Genomic DNA, 19796 nt, shown 5'->3' on the forward strand with positions numbered 1-19796 from the left:
CCCAATTGATCCTCCCTCCCCCCACCATTACTATGGCAGCCAAAAAGATAAGCGGAAGAAAGAATTCTTGAAGGCTGACACAGTCCTTCTCTTCACTAGACTGGACATATCTAGCTTCCTCAACTGTTCATATGATTTAGCCTCCAGACCCCTTATCATCTTTGCTGCTCTTGTCTGCACACTTTCTAGGGTCTTAGCATCTTCTTGTATCTCAATAAACAGAACTGTATGCAGTACTCTATGGCCTCACTAGTGCAGTGTAAAGTGGTATTATCAATTCTCGTGATCTTGATATACCAATGAATATTTCATTAGAGTCCAAGTCCGGATTGGAAGTGTTAACTAACCACCTACATTTTGAGAATGCAATGAAATTGCATTAATTAAATCACTGTCAGCTCTTCCAGGTAGTCCAGACAAGAAACCAAGACCGGAAGTACTAACACTACCTTTATTGTAAAGTTACAGTAATAAAATATTGCAAGTTTGAAAGCATTTTTGTCTCCCTTGCTTTTACTTTACTTTCCAAGGAACTAAGCATCTTCGGACCCAAGCCCATATTTCTGATTTTACCAAACAACAATAACAAAGTTCTTTTAGAACATAGCAGAGCTGGAAGGGACCTTGGAGGTCTTCTAGTCTAACCCCTGCTCAAGTAGGAGACCCAATACGATTTCAGAAAAGTGGCTGTTGAGTCTTCTTAAAAGCGTCCAGTTTCCACATCCTAATATTAGGGGTGATTAATTGCAAGCGGGGGGAGGGGGGACATTGATACACCGTTTTTCTCATGTGCATTGGGAATGTTTTACATGTAGCAGATAATTGCTTTTATACGTGTTATGCCAGGGGTCCCCAAACTTGGCAATTTTAAGACTTGTGGACTTCAACTCCCAGAATTCCTCCTCCAGACATGTTAGCTCAGGAATTCTGGGAGTTGAAGTCCACAAGTCTTAAAGTTGCCAAGTTTGGAGACCTCTGTGTTATGCATTTTATCCTGAATTATACAATTTGCATAAAATGACCTTTTTAAAAAAAAATCAGAATAATGTAGCAACTTGAGTCCACAGAAGAACGGATGAAGATTCCTTTATCATCAGTTACTTTTATCCTGTCTTTCTCCTCTTCTGTATTTTTTTAAGCACTAGTCCAGCACACAAGTATTATCTTGCCATGGATCCGGTCTCAGAATCCCTTTATTTGTCGGATACAAACACCAGAAGGGTCTACAAGGTGAAATCTCTCAGCGAAACCAAGGATTTGGCCAAAAACTATGAGGTTGTGGCAGGTACCGGAGATCAGTGCCTTCCATTTGATCAAAGTCACTGTGGAGATGGAGGACGGGCCTCAGAAGCAGCTCTTCACAGCCCACGAGGTAGGAAATGATTCCAATGACTGCAAAGTCAAATAATATATGTATGTATGTGTGTGTGTATTTATGTATGTATGTATGTATATATATAAAACAAGAGGGAAAGAAAACTTCTGTGAACTCCAAGCATAACCGAACTAAAAAATGGGTTTGCATTAAGCAACAGGTTGATTCATGTTTTTTTGTGGGTAATTTGTGCACCTTAGAGCTTCATAGAGTCTGCAAAAAGAAACAAAATATATAAAGCTAAGTTCACTGCCTGCAGTTGATGTGAAATATATTTTCTAGGAGATTTGTGGAAGTTAAGGCTTACGCAACTTGTTAGCAAAAGAAGCAAACTACTATTCTTGCAACTTATTTGTGGATCTGACTCTCTGGCAAACATGCCTATTTTCATCAAATAGATGTTGAAAGGTATAATTTTTACGGTCTGTGTCATTCACCTACTTGCAAAGGGATGTTTATGTCGGAAATGGAGCATTGAAAATTTTGTTGTGACTCGATCCATTTTGAAACCAATTTAAAAAAAATTAGAACTGATACACTTTTTAAATTCTAAATTAGTTGCATGTTATTTTTAAGTGTACATTATGGAGGTGTATAAATATAACTAATTGCATAAAATTGCCTTAGCTGTTTCTTCAGAACAGTTTTAATGAAAAGGACCAAAGATAAATTTAAAAGTTTGGAATTAGATGGCAGGCAATTTTCCTTTTTTTTTTTTGCAACCGTAAAATTGACCAATTGGACTCAGTTTTCCTTTTTAAAAAATGTAATGAGAAAGTGTGCAGTATCTCCAAACACAGCTTTTCTTTTTATCAGATCTGTGCATGAGCTGCTTTTAGGTGAACTTTTTTTTTTAAACAAATTTTACTAATTTTCAAAGACAATACACAAACAAACAAAACATAAAACATAAAAACATAAAACATCTTTTCTGAAAGCTGCTTGATCCTGGGTTACATCTCTTCGTACAGACACAAATTCAAATTCATGTTCATTTTACATATCATTCCATATCTTATTACCATTTTCCATTTTCTATATAGCTTCTCATCTCTTTTGACTTTCTTAATTTTATTTATCTCATCTCAGTTCAAATCATAATGCTTATTATTCTTTGTCTGTTTTTCCAGCTATCTATTTCTCTTTTCTCTTTAAACAAAACTTCTCCTGTACACTGATTGGAGTGTGATGCCTTTAACGCTTTCCCCTAAATTTATAATACTTAATATAATACATGACTTCCATTGGGATTCTGTTTAGTACATTCTAAAATTACACATTATATTTTATAAAAAGAAAAAAAAAGTATATAATATAATTAAACAACTATCAATGCCAATACAAATCTAATCATTAATATTAATATTCTTTTATATCTTAAACATTTTACACGTTACTTTTCAGTTGAATATCATATTTTTATGGGAACACATACTTTCCATAGTTATTCCCCCCCATCACATATTTTAAATCATTGTATCATTAAAATGTTCCCATTTCCTCCTACTTCAATTCTCTCATTTATTTCATTGCCTTCTTTTTATTCACAAAATTTTCACTAAGTTACACTAAATATTTTATCCCATTTTTAATCACATGTTGTTTCCAATTTTCTAACATTATTTCTAAGTACAAATATAAGAATACAATCTTATGTACTTTTGCAGAATCCCTTTTTCAATTAAATTTACCCATTATCTCTAAATGAATCTTGTTTCTTTACATCTTGCTCCCCACCATTAAGGCTTCTCATACCTTCCTTCCTCCCTTGCTTGTTCCTCTCCCTGCCCTTTTTATGCCCTTGTCTCTCCACCTCCCTTTTCTTCTTCTGCTTTCCCCCTTTCTAACATTATATCCACTTTTCACCTTATTTTTCTCTTTTTTGGTTGTTTTTTCAAGTCTTAAAGTCCCCTTTTTCTTTTCCTCTTTCTCCCTTTCTTCCCCAAATAAAGTTACTTGTTCATCAAAGATGGCTTCTTCTTTATCCCAGTCATCCTGTTGCGCAGTCAGTTTCTCATAAGTGCAAATCGCCATTTCTAAAAATTGAAAAAGAGTGCCAAGAGAGTCTTTCCCTTCTTGTTCTTCTTCTTTATATTTTTTGTATTCAATTTTCAATTCATCCACCAGTGATGCCATTGTAGAAAGAAAAAGTTTTTCCAAAACAACCACCCAAGTGTTTTTAGTCAAAGATAATTCCCAAAAGTCCCAAAGTCACCAAACAATCCAAATAAGCTGTTTCTTTTAGCACTTTCTTCTTTCTTCACTTTCTCTTTCTGGGGTTACTCCTTACTTCCAAATCCTGCTCCAATTCTTTTCCTCTCCCTTCCCACTTACAGCAAAAAAAAAATTAAAAAAATATTCAGAAATCCTTATCCCTTTAGCATTTAATTACCTATTAGTGCCAATGCGGGTTTTTCCAATTTCTCTTGCATTTCTATTCGCTGTCATGTTAGGAAGGAGAGTGAAAAAAAGAGAAAAACTTTCCCTTTTAACTTCCATTTGCCGCTTGTAAATCTCTGGAAACAATGTATCTTTTGCAAATTTTAAGTTCCAGGGTACTTTCGTTGTTACTTTGTCCCGGTCAGCAAAAAAAACTTTCACTTCTTCTCAACTCCTCCTGCACTTTCTTTTTCCGGCTGAGCGCTTCTATGTGGCGGCCATTTCTGACCTCCGCTCAGCTGCCTTCGGAAAAGGGGGTTTAGCCGGCTAGAGAAGAGAGGTGCGATATCTCTCGACCCTGCCAGATCCCCCCTATCTTCACCACCTTCTACAGAAGTGGCTAGCCCTGAAGCCGGGTGGCTCAGGGCACTCCGGCAGCGAACGCAGGCAGAAACCGCGCACAGTCACGGATTCCTGCCTGCCCTGAAGCGCTGCAAACCGCTTGCAACAGTAAGGCCTCCCGAGTCTCTTAGGTGAACATTTTTGGAATGCTTACATTTCTCAGTTAACTGACAAAGGCTTCAAAAAATCGTGGGACAAATTTTGGTAGCAGATATACAAATAAATTTTCTGGACAAAGTTTCCAGAGCTTTTTCTAGCAATATGAAGCAGGCAAAAAAGGGGGGGGATATAAATTTGACAGCTAAGTGAAAGCTTTGTTTTGCTTATTGGTTTTCATTTGCATATATCAAAAGTTGGGAGGGTTAATGATACTTGCATGGAATTTAGCTTTTCTTGATGCACAGTAAGGTCTGCAGAAGGTACATAGGTAGTCCTCAACTTACAACAGCTCATTTAGTGACTGAATCACTGAACCATTGGAACAGCATTGAAAAAGATGACTTACAAGCGTTGTTCACACTTACGACTGTTGCAGTATCCCATGGTCATGTGATAAAAATTCAGATGCTTGGTAACTGACTCATATTTATGACAGTTGGAGTGGGACCCTCTGTCAAACAAAGTCAATGGGGGAGACAGATTCAAAAAGCAAAAAAGATAAATATTTTAAATATAATTATGGTTATATAAAATATAAATATAATTATACAATTATAATTAAGAAGTCGTACATCCTTATCCACCCTTTTGGAGAAAGCTGTTATAAGCCACGTGCATATGTACATTTGTGTAAATCTGTAAATGGATTTAAATTGAACAAAGACCTCAGAAGGAAAGAAGTGAGCTGCTGACCCTTTCTCTCCTCCGATTGCCCTTCTGCTGGGCCTTATGAACTCTGCATTCTCTCCAGAGCAGATTACAGACCATGAGCCTCGGTGGCACAGTGGTTAGAGTGCAGTACTGCAGGCTACTTCTGCTGACTGCCAGCTGCCTGCAATTTGGCAGTTCAAATCTCACCAGGCTCAAGGTTGGCTCAGCCTTCCATCCTTCTGAGGTGGATTAAATGAGGACCCAAGATTGTTGGAAGCAATAGACTGACTCTATACACTGCTTAGAGAGAGCTGGAAAAGCACTGTGAAGCAGTACATAAGTGTAAGCGCTATTGCTATTTTCCTTCCTTCCTTCCTTCCTTCCTTCCTATTGAGCTGTGCGGGGCAATGATTAGAATGTAGTATTGCAGGCTAACTCTGCCCAATAACAGCAGTTCGATGCTGACTGGCTCATGGTTGACTCAGCCTTCCATCTTTCCGAGGTGGGTAAAATGAGGATCCATATTGTTGGGGGCAAGAGGCTGACTCTGTAAACCGCTTAGAGAGAGCTGTAAAAGCACTGTGAAGCTGGATATACATCTAAGTGCTATGGTTATTAATGCTGCCATGCTAAATTCAGCTTTCCCGTTAGGGAAGAGACGACGTTGATTAGAATGTCAGTAGCAAAGAAAAAAAAAGGGGGGGTGTGGGAATGTATCGGTATAAATTGTCTATTAGCACGTGGGGGTAAAATGGGGAGAGGAAGAAAGGCAGCCCTCCCTGGTGCTTTAGGCTGCACTTCATAAAATAATTGCACTTCTGTTGACGGAGAGAGCACAGGAATAGCTTCGGGCAATGTTCCTACATTAAATACTTTATGGATTGCACTGCATACCCTAAGTCAGGAAAATTTGTTCGACATCTCCTGGTGCTGAGCTTTTATTTCATGTCATGCTCTCTCCTTTTTTTTTTAAAAAAAAAAAAACAAATCGCTAAGCGTTCTGCCTAACCTAAAAGGTCAGAGGAGGCCCCTGATTTTGCAAGGCGTCTGCTATCTGAGGTCAACCATGGTTTCCTTTTGGGATCAACACCTTGTGACCCCACCACAAAAGGACTCCGATAAAGGGTGTTCTTTTTAACACAGAGAGAGGCATATTTCTCTCTCCTTCCACATTTTTTCCCCCCAACACCTCTTCTGCCTGCTTAAGTATACTCAGTTAGGATTTTCCTGTCCAATTATCTTTTCTATTTTGCAAAAGGTGGAATTCGCCTAAATCAGCTTTTGCGTCTAATGCTGTGTATGGATTATGCAGGATGAAGATGGACTTTTAAAGGCTACATTCATATAAGATGAATTAACCTATTTGGGAGCTTTTATAATGCGCTCGAATAATATTTTTCTACAGTAAAATAATGTAATGCATAATAATAAAATGACAATCATGCATTATGAATAAGCTATTTGGGAGCCTTTATAATGCATTGCAATTGCCATCATACCGGTAGTCCTCGACTTATGACAGTTCATTTAGTGATCGGTTGAAGTTTCAGTGGCACTGAAAACGTGACTCATGACCATTTTTCACACTTATGACAGTTGTAGCATCTCTGTGGTCCCATGATTTACATTCGGATGCTTGGCAGTTGGTTCAGATTTATGACCGTTGCTGTCAGGTAAGGCTCCATTCAAAATCCAAGAAAGAAAACCTTAGACTCCATTGTTATAGAGAAAAGACTTTTACTGGAAATTAAAGCATCAGAAGTTCTGAGGCAATAGGCGCAACAAGATCTGAGGCAATAGGTGCGAAAATCACATATAGAAAGTTATGACAATGTTCCCACTCCCAATAGGTCAAACTGGCCATCCAATCTGAGATATGCATAATGTCATGTGGGGCGTTTTCAGGTGGTGTGTGATGACGGGGGGATACAAAATAAATACAGTCACAAAAACCCAGTGAAGCCCCTTTTATTCCTTCACTTTGCTCCCAAGCTCCAAATATCCTTGATGGAAGACAAAAAAAACTCCCACACAAGCAGTTACAAGAAGGAGGGAAAAAAACAATACAAACCAGGCAAGATAAGGGCTGGAGGACATCCATGGATAACAAAACACACACTGGGAAGGACGCCAAACTCAGAGAGGAACCATAAACAAGAGATATTTCCATGCTTTGTTTCCAGCACTCACCCGTACGCATGTCCGTCCTCTTATTCAGTTGTCACAGCTGCAGCCCATGAAGAGGATCAAGGCCCTCTCCTCCCAAGGAGACCATGTCTTTCCCTTATCGTATCTTCTCTGTGTGCCCCAGGATGGAGAGGGGATGGGCTTGGTTCTTCCTCTGACTGCTCAGCCGGCCTCTGCCCTTCCCCAGCCTCCTCCACAACCTCCGGAGCCACACTTCCACTCCCTGTTTCTCCTCTCCCTCAGAGTCAGTCTCCACCAGGGACAATGACATGGTGTTTGAGACATCTGGCTCGCCAGGATGGTTGACCTCGTCCCGAATAGATACAGCTGCGCAGTAAGCAAGTAAGCATAGTCAAAAAAACTTTTTCCAAGTTTTACAGTTACCCGCTCAAGCCTCCAGCACTCTTCCCCTCCCCCTAAAAGCTCCAATTATTCTTCCCTCCCCACCCTTTCTATGGCAGTTGGAAAGATAAGCAGAAGAAGGATTCTTGGAGGCTGTCAGTTGCACCATCCCAAGGTCAGGTGATCATCTCTTGCAATCTTCTGCCGAGAAAAGTCAATGGGGAAACCAGATTCATTTAACAACCGTGTCATTCATTTAACAATTGCAGTGATTCCACTTAACAAATGTCAAACTTAGAATAAACTAGAGCTGGAAGGGACTTTGGAGGTCTTCTTGTCTTTGCTTAAGCAGGAGAACGTATACCACTTTGGATAAGTGACTGTCCAGTCTCTTCTTAAACACCTCCAGTGATGGAGCACCCATGATTTCTGAAGGCAAGCAATTCCACTGGTTAATTGTCCACCGTGTGAGGAAGTTTCTCCTTAATTCCAAGATTGCTTCTCTCTTAGTTTCCAATCGTTGCTTCTTATCTTGACTTCTGGTGCTTTGGAAAATAAGTTGACCCCTTCTTCTTTGTGGCAGCCTCTCAAATATGTGGCAGGAAAAGTTGTAAAATGGGGCAAAAGTCACTTTAAAAAATTTCTCACTTAGCCACATAAATTTGGGGCCAAATTGTGGTTGTACGTCAAGGAGAGGTAAAGCAAGAGAAAGGGAATTCAGAGGAAGACCCAGCCCTACCCCCTCTTCATTCTAGAGCACGCAAGGAGGAACGGAGAAGGGAGCAACGTGAGTTTCATGGCTTACAGGGGAGGAAAGGGCCCTGATTCCCTTCATTTGTGTGTGTGTGCGTGCATGTGTGTGTATTCCCCCACTTGTTGTAAAGGAAGCGTATCTAAGTATGGGTTGTGTTATCCTCATGGGTATGCACCAATTGTATATGGTTTAAGGAAACACAAAGAATTAGAGACTTAAATCCAGAAAAAAAACACCTACAAACAGGGCCCCCATCAGTCCCACTAGATAGACCATGAAACCAACTCCATGGGAAGGCTGAAATTACTACTTGTGGACTTTCTGTGATTAAATAAAATAATAGATTGTTAACAGTGGCTTTGATGTTTAGCTTTGCTGTTGGGCCTCTGTTTTCTACAGAGGTTTCCTTGAGACTCCCGGAGGGCGAAAACAGCCTCAAACGGGCTGAAAACCAGCTGGAAGGCACGCACATGCAAGTTTGGCTGGGGCTCGCGTGCCCGCAGAAATGGCTCTGTGTGCCACCTGTGGCGTGCGTGCCATAGGTTCGCCATCACAGGGTTACGGACAGATCATCATGGAGGAAAATCTTTTGGTCACTACGAATTGACTGTGACTTGATTAATTAATATAATTCTTTATTGGCCAAGTGGCCAGGAGACAAGGAAATTGTCTTTTCAGTGCATAAGCTTTCAGTGTACATATAAGCAACAAAGTGATAACTCATAGATCGTAAATCATAAAATACAATCATAATTATGAAATGCAAAAAAATATGTGATAAATCACAAGATACCAATAGGAGAAGGTTGTAGGAAAGATGAGAAGCTGAGATGACAAGGATAACAGCAATATAGCCTCCTACATGGGTAAATATCTTCAGATATAAGACAGTGTAGTAGTAGGTGTTTAGCAGAGCATGGCACGGGGAAGAAACCACCTTTATGTCTAGTTGTTCAGCTCTCTAGAGAAGTTTTGATTCTGGGAAAGATAGGAAACAAAGAGAAGAGAAGGGTGACCAGAAGTTACCATCATGACAGATGCAATTCTGGAAGATGGGAAAGACAAGATTAGCAACCGATCATCATGGACAAAACTTATCGTTTGGTCACTAGGAGTTAACAGTGACTTGATGACACATAATCAAACCATGTAAATCTCATTATGCTAAACCTCTTTCTCCATTTCATAGTTCAGTGAATAAGGGATGTGTCTGAGTTGCTGCTAAACATTATCTGGATATTCTGGGTTTTAAAAAAATGCTTTAGTCCTTGTTGCCTAGGAAACAGACCCTACATATCTCCGTCAAAGTCATATTCTTTGTTCTCTACACCTTCACATCTGGGACTCGAATGTTTGGGCTCATCAAGTTAAGCTCTTTTGACTTTTATTGGTTGCTTGCAATGCATGTTCTCTGAACTCCAGTGTTAAGCTTGGCAAATAACAGTTTGTGACTGTTATGCAGACTCAGTCAATGGTAGCTTAAAAAAATAAATGATAGTTAAACAAACCATGCCTTGGTGCAGTCATATGTGAACCATTTGCAGTTTGTACTGCTTTAAAGAATCAGTACAATTCCAGTACAGAAGAATTTCAGATATCAAGTAGATAATTATTATGTTTCTAAGCCATTCTGATGCTTTCAAGCTTTAAAAAAAATGCTTTTTTCTACCTGTCATTTTCTTCTCAATATTATTTTATATCACTTTCGAGGTCTATTTCTAAACCATCTCAAGAGACAAAAAAAACACATTTAAGGCAGATGGATGGGAAGATTACAAAACTTTCAGTCTCATTGGAGCTAAAATGCAGTGCGTATTTAGAAGTCGGCATGGAATGCATATTATTCAGTACTCACTTTTTGTAAAAAGTGTATCAAATCTACATTTGCTAAATCAATATGGAAATCAGAATGCAGTTATTCTTCAGTATTTGCTCTCCAGATTTGGAGATAACAGTTCTTCACATCAGACGTGTGTAACAGTGTAGATATTGGGGATATTATGTGCACTCAAAAACATGTGTAACAGTGTAGATGTTGGGGGTATTATGTGCACTCAAAATTGCCGTATGATTGGAAAAGTGTATCTAAAAGAAATACTTTGGAATGGCTATGTGCTTATCTATTTTTATAGCTTTTCTAGGCCTCACTTCCATCAGACTGTGTTCAACAAACAATAAAACAATAGCAGCACAATTGAAAAGAACAATTACAATAGGGTTCCTATAAAAAGCACAATCATGCCTCTATTCAGTTAGGACCAAGGGCATGGTGGAATAAGACTAGTTTACAAAAAAAGCCAATGGGGGTGGCAGTTAAACCTTCAGGAAGAGAACATTCCATAAATTTTCAGCGCTGAGAAGGATGTTTACCTAATCCACCCAAACTCAGAAGATGGGGAATCTCTCTAAAACAATCTTGTATTGGTTGAACCAACCAGGAACACTTGTAAGCTGTTTTCTGACTAATACAAAACTGAACATTCAAACTTTTTAAAAGAAAGTTTGAATATTTTAAGAAGCATTTCAAACCCAGTCCTGTTCAGCATTGTTGTTTTGTGTTGTGTTCTGTTTTGTTTTTCTACAAAAGACGTCAAAGTGATAAAGAAATGGGGTGGGATGGATTGAGAATCAGGCTCTTTTAAAAATATGAGAAACTCATTTTTTGACAGACCCAACTGTCTCTGTCCAGAAGTAAGTCCTCTTGACTCATTTCCTTAATCAGCTGATGTCCAGTGAAATGTTTTGTTTTGACCTCTACTTCCACCCCCCCAGGTGACTTCATACATTCTTCATGATGGTAAAAATATATTGATAAAAATCAAGAATGTTTAGCAAGCATGACAGATTCATACATTTAAAAGCACAGCAGACCAGTAAGTCACAGTAAAAAACAAGGGCTTCAGAACGAAACTTGCCTCCTCCTCCTCCTCTTCTTTCTCCTTCTTCCCCTTCTCCTCCTCCTCCTCCTTTGTCTAGATCATACTTTAAACTGCCAGAATGAAGCCACCATTTAGCCTTTTTGTTGTCCAAAAATAAGTCATTATTAGCATATGTTTCTGGTAGCAGCTGACATACCAGAAGATGACCCAGGCTTTGTGTCTGTCTACATTCACACAGCATGTTGTTATCCGCTAAGAACCTTCACTTGAGTATATTGTTTTGTTTTGTTTTCATTTAGGCACTCCAACTCTCAATCTATTCAGGGTCTTCCAAGTAGTATAAGGGAGGTCAGATTCTTCAGCCATGTCCTCCTTTGATGTTATTCTTTGCTCGGTGGTCTCCTTCCTCCATCTTGTATTTATAGTCCTATTCTCTCCTAGTCTCTTGAGCCACGGTGGTGTAGTAGTTAGAGTGCAGTACTGCAGGCTGCTTCTGCTGACTGCTGGCTGTCTGCAATTTGGCAATTCAAATCTCACCAGGCCCAAGGTTGACTCAGCCTTCCATCCTTCTGAGATGGGTAAAATGAGAACCCAGATTCTTTGGGGGCAAGAGGCTGACTCTGTAAACCGCTTAGAGAGGGCTGTAAAGTATTCTAAAGCGGTATATAAGTCCAAGTGGTATTGCTATTGCTAGTCCTGCTTCTGAATTTTCTTTCATTTTTCCCAACAGGTATCACCATCGATAAGCATGGCTTCGTTTACTTTGTAGACGGCACCACGATTCGTAAGATTGATGCAAGCGGTCAGATCACAACCTTGATAGGCTCAAACGGCCTCACATCAACACAGCCTCTGCGCTGTGACGCCAGCATGGACATTTCTCAGGTCACCGCTGATCGTTTCCATATATCATTTACTGCTCAGCCTGGAAACGGGTCCATTTTGCATGACAGAACTAGGCGTTAACAAATACCTCTCTTTCATTGGCTCAAGGAGCTTACTTGGAGATCATTTCTGACATCTCCTGAGCAAAGATGACAAAATTTTCACATGCATTTACCAGTAGCAACATATTTTATGTATTGTACGGTGACTTCAACTGAAATCTCCCAAGACTCAAAACAGGACAGTTAAAATCTTAATAGGGATAAATCTGAAAGCCAGATAATTTTTCATCCTAATTAGTAATAAAGGAGAATATTTGTAGCTCAGGGTTGACCTGAGAGGTCCTTGGTGCTCTCTGAGCTTGCTTGTTTTCTTGCAGACATTTCATGACCCAACTAGGTAACATCATCAGTGCTAATTCATCCTAATTAGCTTTAATAAGATTATGGGAGAATTAAATGTTTGTAGAATTCTGAAGGTATTCCCTGAGCTTGGAAGCCACTTTTGTAGCCAGTAAATCCACCTGAGAGACAGGAATGTATAATAGCAGACTTAAAGAAGATATGTTTTTTTTTCTATAGGTATCCTATCTGTGAATTCTGTATTTGTATTCTGAATAGTGGATATGTCTCCAGTCTGCTGTAAAATATAACTTAATGATAAAAGTTCTGACTCACATAAGTTGTTCCAGAGTTGCCTCTGTCTGTATAAAATGCTTCTTTTGGTGTATGTAGCGACAGAAAATATAATTATCCAGGTGACAAAGTTAAAATTCATTTGGAATTGGTGGGGTGTGGGGAGGGAGTTGGAATCCAGGCCAAGAAAAAACAGAGCAAAGTACATCTACCCTGAGGACTTGTTAATGACCTGATTCTTCACTCCAGAAATCTTTCCCAGTCTGGTGCCCGATCGTGAACTTTACAATCCTTCTTTCCATTTAATGTCTTTTTAAGAGTCCTTGGTGTTCTCTGAGCTTGGTTCTTTTCTTGCACATGTTTCATTACCCAAATTAGATAACATCATCAGTGTTAGTAAGAAGTAAGGTTTGCTCTCAGTTTACATTCTAGTGCAGAGGCCTCCAAACTTGGCGACTTTAAGACTTGTGGACTTCAGGTCCCAGAATTCTCCAGCCAGCTATGCCAAGTTTGTCAAGTTTGCAGAGCTCTGTTCTAGTGGCTTGCCTTGGGGTGATCGTAGAAGTTTTTTTGTTGGGCTGTTTATTGTTGGTTTGTTTGGCAGTTCCTTGATTGGGCTATTGTTACCAGATTAACATCAGACCAACAGTCAGCTAAACAATTAGAATATAAACTGAGAGCAAATTTCATTCCTTATTAGCGCTGATGATATTACTTAGTTTGGGTAATGAAATGTTTTCAAGGAAAGTACCAAGCTCAGAGAACACCAAGGACCCTCTTAACTGTCTGTCTGCCTGTCTATTTGACATTGTTATCTATCTAGCACTGGTGATGTTATCTAGTTTGGGTTATAAACATCTAATAAACAGGGAAAGAACCAAGTCAGAGAGCACCAAGAACTCCTCATTTCAACCCTGAGCTACAAACATTCTCCTTTATTGGTTCTTCTTTTTAGCTGAAAGAAAAGTCGTCTGGATATAACATGTGATTCACATTAATCGTTTTAAACTGCAATTATAGTGTTGTTTTTTTCTCAATTGTACTCAAAGCTATTCTTTTCTAACAGAAATTTTGCTTAGCATTGAGTCAGGGAGGGAGCACTGGTGACCTTCACCAGTTGAATGAGCTCTACATCCCTTCATCTCTGACCATCAGCTATTCTGTCGGGGACCTGAATTCCAAATCCGCCAAAAACTCCTCAACTATTAACACAGCTTTTTTTTTTAAATCCTGTTGGGCGTTTTCAGGTATTGGCAGATTCAAGTGGTCTGACAAAACAGTTTAAAACCTTGTTCACACACCAATAATGGGAATCTGTCCTCGGAATTTTTCTTTAATAAAAAGGCCCTTTTTGTGTTTAGAACTCTTACTTTAGAGTTTATACAAGGAATTATGTAGCATGAATATATTCACATTTATGGTCCAGGTTTTCTTTCTTTTTTTTTTCTTTTCTTTTCTTTTTTCTGGCTTCTGCATTTCTACCACATTGTCAAATTGGATTTAAGTTCCCTTGGGCATTTTCTTCGGTGATATTTGTTTAAGCATACTTGGTTGTTGCAAGATAGAAGATGATGCTGGTGTGATTTACTTTGGTTTTCATTTCGTCTTTCTCTCTGCCACTCCTCCCCCAAATCATCATTGTGATCGTAATAATCATAGTTGTTATCTGATGCAAGGAAAATGCTCCCGCATTATGACACCCCTTGGGATTTTGTGTGAAGAATTGGAAAATAGGAAAGTTGCAGAGAAGGAGAATTTTACAAAGGCAAAACACTTACTGAGCTTGGTTGTTTGCTTGTAAACATTTCATTACTTGACTAAGTAACATCATCAGTGCAAGTTGCTCTTGATTATGTAGAGTAACTTGCCCTCCCAGTGTTTATGGAAGTGTGATTATCTCCTTGGTAGTTCCTTGATTAAGGTATTCTTATCTGTTTCATTGTTTGTCTGGTATTAATCATTGCTTATCTGGGTGTTTGGCTGTTGTTGGAGATAAGGTATTCTGGTCTTTCTGTTTCCTTCTTAGCTTTTTAATTATCTCTTGAATGGTGTGTAAATATGGTTAATTTCTATGTGTTTATTGATGTGTGATTTGGCTGAATGCCAAGGTTCCATGAATTCCTTAGCTTTTTTGGATTTAGCTTGGTCTAGGATGCTCTCAGTGTCCCAGGTGAAACTCTAGTTCAGGGGTCTTCAAACTTGACAGCTTTAAGACTTGTGGACTTCAATTCCCAGAATTCCTCCTTCAGTCATGTTAGCTCAGGAATTCTGGGAGTTGAAATCCACAAATCTTAAAGTTGCCAAGCTTGGAGACCTCTACTATACAGTATGTTGTTGTTGACTCTACTGTAGATGAACTTATAGTCGCTCACTCTGATGAGGTTACCTTGTTAGGTAATAAATTTTCTACCAACAGAGAGCACCATAGATTTCTCATTTCACCTCTGAGTTACAGAGACATCCTTCTATTGGCACAGGATCCTAGTTTAAACTTGATAATTTTGTAACTGGGGAAAGCACAAGAAGCTTAAGTTTCTATCACATCAAATTGCAGTTGTCAAAAGAGTTACTGAATACATTTTCAGTTCTTGCTGAAGTGAGCAAAAAAAGGAAAAAAAAGGCAGAAGACTCTGTCTCCCAACAGATTTTTACACCTGCCAAAGCTTCCAGATTCTTGTGACCAATAGCTCTGGAATGTATGCAATGAAATTCAAATGGCATTACTCTTGTGTGGTTTGGAAATATCTGACATTGCTGATGTTCAGAAAGAAAAGTTTCATCCGTGCTGATTTGCAATTCAATCAGCCTCTTCTGTCACTCTTCCCAGAAGGCTGTGGTCTGTATTGTTCTTTGGGATTGGCAGCCAACCTCTCTCTCCCCATCCCCCCTCTACATCTGAATCACTCGTTAAACACGTTATACCAAATAATACCTAGTTAATAAGAGCTGAATGTTGCTAGAGCCGCAAATTACATTATAATAACTCAAGTGCATTCTTGACCTATTTAAGTAGCATAAAGTATGCAGATAAATGTCTAAATTTGCATCAAGTTACAAGCCAGCAGCCAAGTTTTACAAATAGCATTTTCCCTTCTGCAAAAATCTGCCAACAGCTTCATTTGGCGATGCCACAAAATACAACAGAACTTTGAAAAATGTTGTTTTTTTTCTCTAGAACGATACTTTTTTGGTTGAAAAAGAGGGCAGGACACACCACCGGAGTTGAAGGAAGAAGGTATTTTTGTCATGTTTGCCAATTCCTCTATTCTTGAAATATTAGTGTCGCTTTATAAAACCCTAGTAAGGCCACACTTTGAATACTGCAACCAGTTTTGGTTGCCATACTACAGAAAAAGATGTTGAGACCTTGGAAAAAGTTCAGCAAAGAGCAACTAAGATGATCAAAGGCCTGGAGACTAAAACATATGAAGAAAGATTACAAGTTTGGGGTATGGCTAGTCTGAAGAAAAGAAGAATTGATATGATAGCCATATTCCAGTATTTGAGGGGCTGCCACAAAGAAGAGGAGGTCAAATAATTCTCCAAAGCACCAGAAGGCAAGACAAGAAACAATGCCTGGAAACTAACCAAATCTTAAACTTGCCAAGTTTGAAGACCCTTAGACTAGGCAGTCACCTACCTGAAATAGTATAGGTTCTCCTGCTTGAGGAGGGGTATGGACTAGAAGACCTCCCAAGGTCCCTTCCATCTCCTATATACTCTACTCTACTCTACTCTACACTACACTACACTACTCTACACTGCTCTGCTCATTTTAGAATGAAAGAAATGGGATTTTGATGGATGGCAAAAATCTTCCAATATTTTAAATTATGCATCTAAGCAAAGTCGAATCTGCTTTGTGGTTCATACTGGGTAGGAAGGTTAGGGTTGTTTATTTCATATTTAGAAGGAGTGAGACTAGGTTCCTACCAGCTCTGCTTCTTCCCACCTGCAGCATTTCAAGAGTTCTGTTTTTGTGCATATAATAATTCTGTTGCTTTCAAGCTGTGATTACCAATAAGTATTCCTTAAACTGCCTTTTGGATAAGAGAGCTTGATGGCACTTTGAAACTATATATAACTATATTTGACTGTCTATATCACTAAGACTTAAGGCCCTCACAGTCACAGGAGAACATGAGTTCAAATCCCACCTTAGCCATGAAAGCCAGCTAGGTGATTTTGGGCCAGTCATTCTCTCTCAGCCCAAGCCACCTCATATTGTTGTTGTTTTGGGGAAAGCCAGCTAGGTGATTTTGGGCCAGTCATTCTCTCTCAGCCCAAGCCACCTCATAGTGTTGTTGTTTTGGGGAAAATAGGAAGGAGAAAGCTGTGTTGGATTTGCTTGACACCTTGAGTAAAGGTTAAAAATAATAAAGTGACAATATTGTTTTATTCTATTCTGTTTTATTCTGTTCTGTTTTATTCTCTGCTATTCTATTCTCTGCTATTCTATTCCATGCTATGTTATGTTATGCTATACCAGGGGTAGGAAAACTTGGCTCTTTTATCACTTACGGACTTCAACTCCCAGAATTCCTGAATGAGCCATAAAAGGTTCCCCATTCCTCACTCAGGAATTCTGGGAGTTGAAATCCATAAGTGATAAAAGAGCCAAGTTTCCCTACCCCTGTTCCATGCTATGCTAATGCTATGCTATGCTATGCTATGCTATGCTATGCCAGTCTAGTCTAGTCTTATTCCTATTCTTATTCTATTAAACTCCAATCTTAGGGAGCACGTCTGGATGAGAGAAAAGGTGTCAGGTGAGGCTCCATTCAAAATCCAAGAAAGAAAACCTTAGACGCCATTGTTTTAAAGAAAAGGACTTTTACTGAAAAATTGATATGGTAGCATCAGAAGAAATACAAGATCTGAGGCAATACGCGCGAAAATCACACATAGAAAGTTATGCCAATGTTCCCACCCCTAATTGTTCCAATTGGTCATCCAGTCTGAAGTATCATGTGAGGCATCTTCAGATGGCATTTCAGACATCTGGCTCACCCGCTGACCTTGGCTTGGATAGATACTGTAAGAAGCTGCAGCTGCGCAGTAAGCATAGTAAGCATAATCAATAAAGTTTTCTCAAGTTTTACAGTTCACCCTCTCAAGCCTCCAGCACTCTTCCCATTTCTACGTAGCCCAATTAATCTTCCCTCCCCCATTTCTATGGCAGCCGGAAAGACAAGCAGAAGAAGGAATCGTGAAGGCTGACAGAAGGGTTTGCCCCCTCAGACAAATTACAAAAACTCTTTCCTGAAACACCTCATGCCGTGAATCAGTCTGAAGTCTGCAACAATACATAAAATATGTAACCATTAGGACCCTGTTTGCTGTATTGCAATCGATAAACAACTTAATTGTCTATTTAAAAAAATATCTAGCCACAATTGCTTAAAGAATAATTGACTGAACAGAAGGGCAACATCATTCTTTTTTTGGAAAAAAAAAAGTGTAAAAATCATTTGAATGATTTTTATTTCTTTTCACATTGCAGGTTCGTTTAGAATGGCCAACAGACCTGGCTGTCAATCCCCTCGACAACTCGTTGTATGTGCTGGACAACAACATCGTCCTGCAAATCTCTCAGAACCGGCGGGTTCGCATCATCGCAGGGCGCCCAATTCACTGCCAAGTTCCGGGCGTTGACCATGTGCTGGTCAGCAAAGTGGCCATCCATTCCACCCTCGAATCAGCCCGTGCTGTTGGCGTCTCTCACAGCGGTGTGTTGTACATCGCCGAGACAGATGAAAGGAAGATCAACCGCATCCAGCAGGTCACCACCAATGGAGAAATCTCGGTCATTGCTGGGGCACCGACAGATTGCGACTGTAAGATTGACCCCAACTGTGACTGTTTCTCAGGCAAGTGGTGGTGAATTCTCCTGTTCTGACCCAACCTTAGCAAATAATGATAAGCCGCTTATTTGTGAGTTAAAAGCAATCCCCTTTTCAAACAGGGTATAAACAGTCTTTTGTTCACATGGATAAACAAAAATCAAATGTAATTAGTCCCAACAGACTTGGCCAAGAAATCCGAATTGTTCGCGGTGTACTAGAAACGAATGGTTGTCTGTGACAACCAGCCTGTCAACTCATAAAACATTCCTATGCCTGCTTTAGGGTTGCAGTGAACAGAAGTGGTGGGCAGAGGAAATTTGAAAGAGCATTGTAGCAGTTTGGAACCGAAAGTGCATTCCATTCTTATTGTCAAGATTCCAGCATTCGCTCTAATTAAATCATGATTCTCGAGCCAAACTTCAAAAAACTTCAAAGGATTTATTAGAAGCGACATACTGGCATTGTCCTGTATGAAGCCAACTCTGGCATACGTCATTTACAGTCCCCTGTGACCCTGTTTCCCCCCTGGGTGTCTCATAAACCAGATTCTCCAATTGAGCACCTTCACAGGTTGGGAGTCATCATTCATGTTCTCCAATTAAATATGTTCCTGGGCAAAAGCTCTGGTAGTTTAGTTGCAATCTTTTAAAGAGAAGAGTTGGAATGTACTTTTGCTTTCAAACTGCTGCACTGCTCTTCCAGATTTCCTTCCTCCCACCCACCCCTTCTTTATGACAACTACTAAAACAGGCATAGGAATGTTTTAGGAGTTGAAACTTACCTTACAAAGATTGTAACTAAGTGACTGGAGTTTCTGCCACGCAAATATCTAATTGGAGAACGTGATTGATGACTCTTGGCTATGAACGTGTTTCATTGGAGAATATGAATTACGATGCACCCAAAGGGGTGGCAGGAAACCAGGGTCAAGGGTGACAGTGAATTATGTGTCTCAGAATCGGCTTCAAACAGATCGTGCCCACGTGTTCGCTCCTAATAAATTTTTCATAGTTTTTGAAGCTTGGCTCGAGGCTCATGATTTAATTAGGGCAACTGCTGGAATCCTGACACAGCCACTCCCAAACCCCTCCTATTTATTTCCCAGCCAAGGAAGGGCTGGCCAGCATCCACATCTGCCTGTCCCCAAGAGCCAGCTTATAGCTTTCCTTTGCTCTCCTCTCCTTTATGCGCATACGCACATCTGGGATTGGTCCCGTCTGTTCCTCCCCCTCACTCAGTTTTCTGAGTTTTCAGACTTATGCTGGATCCCATCCTCAGATAACTCCTCTCTCTTCTTCTCCT

General features: G+C 39.7%; 1 protein-coding gene across 5 annotated transcripts in view; it reads left to right on the forward strand.

The window, feature by feature from the left end:
• Window positions 1–19796, forward strand: part of TENM1 (teneurin transmembrane protein 1) — a 327538-nt gene that overhangs the window by 265300 nt on the left and 42442 nt on the right. For all 5 annotated transcript variants that reach the window (XM_087940951.1, XM_087940953.1, XM_087940950.1 and 2 more), the window contains 3 exons: window positions 1140–1372; window positions 11859–12013; window positions 18152–18518. In XM_087940951.1, the coding sequence (XP_087797077.1) occupies window positions 1140–1372; window positions 11859–12013; window positions 18152–18518 (755 nt within the window). The remainder of the gene's footprint in view (window positions 1–1139; window positions 1373–11858; window positions 12014–18151; window positions 18519–19796) is intronic.

The sequence above is a fragment of the Pseudonaja textilis genome, chromosome 12, assembly GCF_049901715.1.
Source record: "Pseudonaja textilis isolate UNSWEBS1 chromosome 12, rPseTex1.2, whole genome shotgun sequence".
In the NCBI taxonomy this organism is placed as follows: domain Eukaryota; kingdom Metazoa; phylum Chordata; class Lepidosauria; order Squamata; family Elapidae; genus Pseudonaja; species Pseudonaja textilis.